This window comes from Rhinopithecus bieti, unplaced genomic scaffold (assembly GCF_001698545.2).
Source record: "Rhinopithecus bieti isolate Rb0 unplaced genomic scaffold, ASM169854v2 scaffold_23826, whole genome shotgun sequence".
Classification (NCBI taxonomy): Eukaryota; Metazoa; Chordata; class Mammalia; order Primates; family Cercopithecidae; genus Rhinopithecus; species Rhinopithecus bieti.
The window spans coordinates 504,888-508,809 of record NW_016811267.1 but is presented as its reverse complement, the minus strand read 5'-3'; the positions used below and the strand labels follow the sequence as shown (position 1 = coordinate 508,809).

Genomic DNA, 3,922 nt, shown 5'->3' with positions numbered 1-3,922 from the left:
TTGGTCGCATGACTTGTTAGCCAATGCACTGCTCTAGTGCAAGCAGAGCTTTTATTTTTATTTTATTTATTTATTTATTTATTTTATCTTTTTTTTTTTTTTTTTTTTTTGAGACAGAGTTTCACTCTTGTAGCCCAGGCTAGAGTGCAGTGCAACCTCAGCAACGTCCACCTCCCAGGTTCAAGTGATTCTCCTGTCTCTGCCTACCGAGTAGGGGGGATTACAGGCGCCCACCACCATGCCTGGCTAATTTTTGTATTTTTAGTAGAGATGGGGTTTCACCATGTTGGCCAGGTTGATCTCGAACTCCTGACCTCAGGTGATCTACCCACCTTGGCCTCCCAAAGTGCTGGGATTACAGGCGTGAGCCACCTCGCCCGGCCCAAGCAAAGCTTTTAAATTTCATGACTTTTTGTGCTTCTGGAATCTGCCTTGAGAAGAACACGACCCAGGGTAGCCTCTGGTCCAAAGAGAACAGAGATGAAGTATAGGAAGCAGATCTGAACCCAGCTCTTAGTTTGGAAGAAACTCTACTCCACTCAACCAAGAGCAGCAGCAACTAGAGTAATGAGCAGACAAGAGCAAGAAATATGTGCATACAAAAGCAATAAATAACTGCTGGCTGTAAACCACTAAGTTTGGGAGCTGTTTGTTATGCAGCATTATTGCAATAATTGCTGACCAGGACACTTTGAGAACTTCTGCATTATGAGGCAGGCATAGGCACTATCACCATGCCCATTCTATAGTTGAAGAAATTGCAACTCAGGAAGCTAAAGTGGCTTGTCTGAGGTCACACAATCAGTAAGTGGGAGAGAAGAGGCTTACACCCAAGGCTCTGGCCTCAACCTGCCCCCTCCCTTCCCTGAGCTCACACTCACCACTCCAGCTCCTCCAGCTCCCGGCCTTTCATGACTTCCTGAATCTCTTCCCGGCATTTCTCCTGGTATTCCGGATACTTTGCCAAATTGAACAGCACCCAAGAGAGCCCACTGGATGTTGTGTCGTGACCTGCAGGTAGATGAGGGTATCTGAATGGAGGCTGCCTGAGGAAAGCAGAGATGCTATCTACAGACAATGATGCCCCTTCCTGCCCTCCTCCAGCCTCACCCTACATTCTCACCCTCAAACATGAAAGTGTCTGCCTCAGCTCGGATATCCTCGTCTGACAGTTCCTTTCCATCTTCATCCTGGAATGGGCAGTAGAGGGTGCTCAGCCCACTTCATCCCACCCTCTGCATCCTAGGGGTTCCTCAAAACTCAGATATCTCCCCCCATCTTTTTGTTGTTGTTGTTGAGACAGAGTCTCACTCTATCACCCAGGCTGGAGTGCAGTGGTGCAATCTTGGCTTACTGCAGCCTCCGACTCTTAGGTTCAAGTGATTATCGTGCCTCAGCCTCCTGAATAGCTGGGATTACAGGCACATGCCACCACTCACAGTTAATTTTTATATTTGTAGTAGAGATGGAGTTTCGCCATATTGGCCAGGCTGGTCTCGAACTCCTGGCCTCAAGTGATCCACCTGCCTCATCCTCCCAAAGTTCTGGGATTACAGGCGTGAGCTACCACACCTGGTTTCCCTCTCTCTCTTAGGCCAAGCTGTGGGGGGAATTATTCCAGGAAGATGGAAATATGCAACTTGTCTAATAAAGATGGAAAGTGCCCAGCATGGTGGCTCACGCCTGTAATCCCAACACTTTGGGCGGCCAAGTTGGGACGATCACTTGAGCCTAGGAGTTCAAGACCAGCCTGGGCAACATAGTAAGACCCCATTTCTACAAAAAAATAATTAGCCAGGCGTGGTGATGCATGCCTGTAGTCCCAGCTACTGGCAAAGCTGAGACAGGAGGATTAAGCCCAGGAGGTCAAGGCTCCAGTGAACCATGACTGCATCACTGCACTCCAGCCTGGGTGACAGAGCAAGACCCTGGGTGAGACATGCTGGTGAGGCTGTGGAGAAATAGGAACACTTTTACACTGTTGATGGGAATGTAAATTAGTTCAACCATTGTGGAAGACAGTGTGGCAATTCCTCAAAGACCACTTGACCCAGCAATCCCATTACTGGGTATATAACCAAAGGAATATAAATCATTCTATTATAAAGATACATGCACACGTATGTTCACTGCAGCACTATTCACAATAACAAAGACATGGAATCAACCCAAATGCCCATCAATGAAAGACTGGATAAAGAAAATGTGGTGGCCGGGCGCGGTGGCTCTAAGCCTGTAATCCCAGCACTTTGGGAGGCCGAGACGGGCGGATCACGAGGTCAGGAGATCGAGACCATCCTGGCTAACACGGTGAAACCCCGTCTCTACTAAAAATACAAAAAAACTAGCCGGGCGTGGTGGCGGCCCCTGTGGTCCCAGCTCCTCGGGAGGCTGAGGCAGGAGAATGGCCGGAATCCGGGGGGCGGAGCTTGCAGTGAGCTGAGATCCGGCCACTGCACTCCAGCCCGGGTGACAGAGCAAGACTCCGTCTCAAAAAAAAAAAAGAAAAGAAAAGAAAATGTGGTCCATATACACCATGGAATATTATTATACAACCATAAAAAGGAACAAGATTATGTCCTTTGCAGGGACCTGAATGGAGCTGGAAACTGTCATCCTTAGCAATCTAAGGCAGGAACAGAAAACCAAACACCACATGTTCCCACTTATAAGTGGGAGCTGAACAATGAAAAAACACGGATGCAGGGAGGGAAACAACACACACTTGGGCCTATCAGGGTGGCAGTAGGAGGGAGATTATCAGGATAAATAGCAAATGCCTGCAGGGCTTAATACCTAGGTGATGAGTTGATAGGTGCAGCAAACCACCATGGCACATGTTTGCCTATGTAACAAACCTGCACGCCCTACACATGTATCCTTGAACTTTAAATTTAATTTAATTTAAAAAAAAATTTTTTTTGAGACAGAGTTTCTCTCTTGTTGCCAGAGTGGAATGCAGTAGCGCAATCTTGGCTCACTACAACCTCTGCCTCCCAGGTTCAAGCGATTCTTCTGCCTCAGCCCCCAGAGGAGCTGGGATTACAGGCGCCTGCCACCACGCCCGGATAATTTTTTTTTTCTCTTTTTAGTAGAGACAGTGTTTCAACATGTTGGCCAGGCTGGTCTCGAACTCCTGACCTCAGGTGATCCTCCCGCCTCAGCTTCCCAAGGTGCTGGGATTACAGGCATGAGCCACTGCGCCCAGCTTATCCTGGAACTTTAAATTAAATTTTTAAAAAACAAGAAAAAAGAAAAGAAAGATGGAAAGAGGGACAATGTCAACAGTGAGGAGAAAAAGGGAGTTCATATTTCTTGAGCAGCCTCTAACACCAAGCATCGCACTAGATGCCTGACAACCATGCTATAAAAGGAGAAACTGAGGCTCGGGAAGAAGAGTCATATGACTAAGGTCAAACATCCACTAAGCGACAGAACCAGGACTGGAATCCAGGACTATTTGAATCCAGAACCCAAAAAGTCCACAGATACACCAATGAGTGACCATACAAGTGTCTCATCTCTTCAAGGTCATCTCCCTCCCTCCCTCCCTCCCTCCCTTCCTTCCTTCCTTCCTTCCTGACTTTCACTCTTGTAGACCAGGCTGGAGTGCAATGGCATGAGCTCAGCTCACCGCAACCTCTGGCTCCCAGGTTCTAGCAATTCTGTTGCCTCAGCCTCCCGAGTAGCTGGGATTACAGGTGTGCACCACCACGCCTGGCTAAGTTTGTATTTTTAGTAGAGACAGGGTTTCTCCACACAACCTGAAGTCAGGTTGGTCTGGAACTCCCGACCTCAGGTGATCCGCCCACCTCAGCCTCCCAAAGTGTTGGGATTACAGGCGTGAGCCACCGCACCCGGCCCAAGGTCATATATTTCATTTTTGCAATTGTGATGAGCTGAATGGTGCCCTGCCCACCCC

General features: G+C 48.2%; 1 protein-coding gene across 1 annotated transcript in view; it reads right to left on the bottom strand.

The window, feature by feature from the left end:
• Positions 1–3,922, bottom strand: part of CYP4F22 (cytochrome P450 family 4 subfamily F member 22) — a 47,460-nt gene that overhangs the window by 7,340 nt on the left and 36,198 nt on the right. Inside the window, exons 9-10 of the mRNA XM_017893683.1 lie at positions 1,124–1,190; positions 882–1,011 (exon numbers count right to left, since the gene is read on the bottom strand). Coding sequence (XP_017749172.1) covers positions 882–1,011; positions 1,124–1,190 — 197 coding nt within the window. The remainder of the gene's footprint in view (positions 1–881; positions 1,012–1,123; positions 1,191–3,922) is intronic.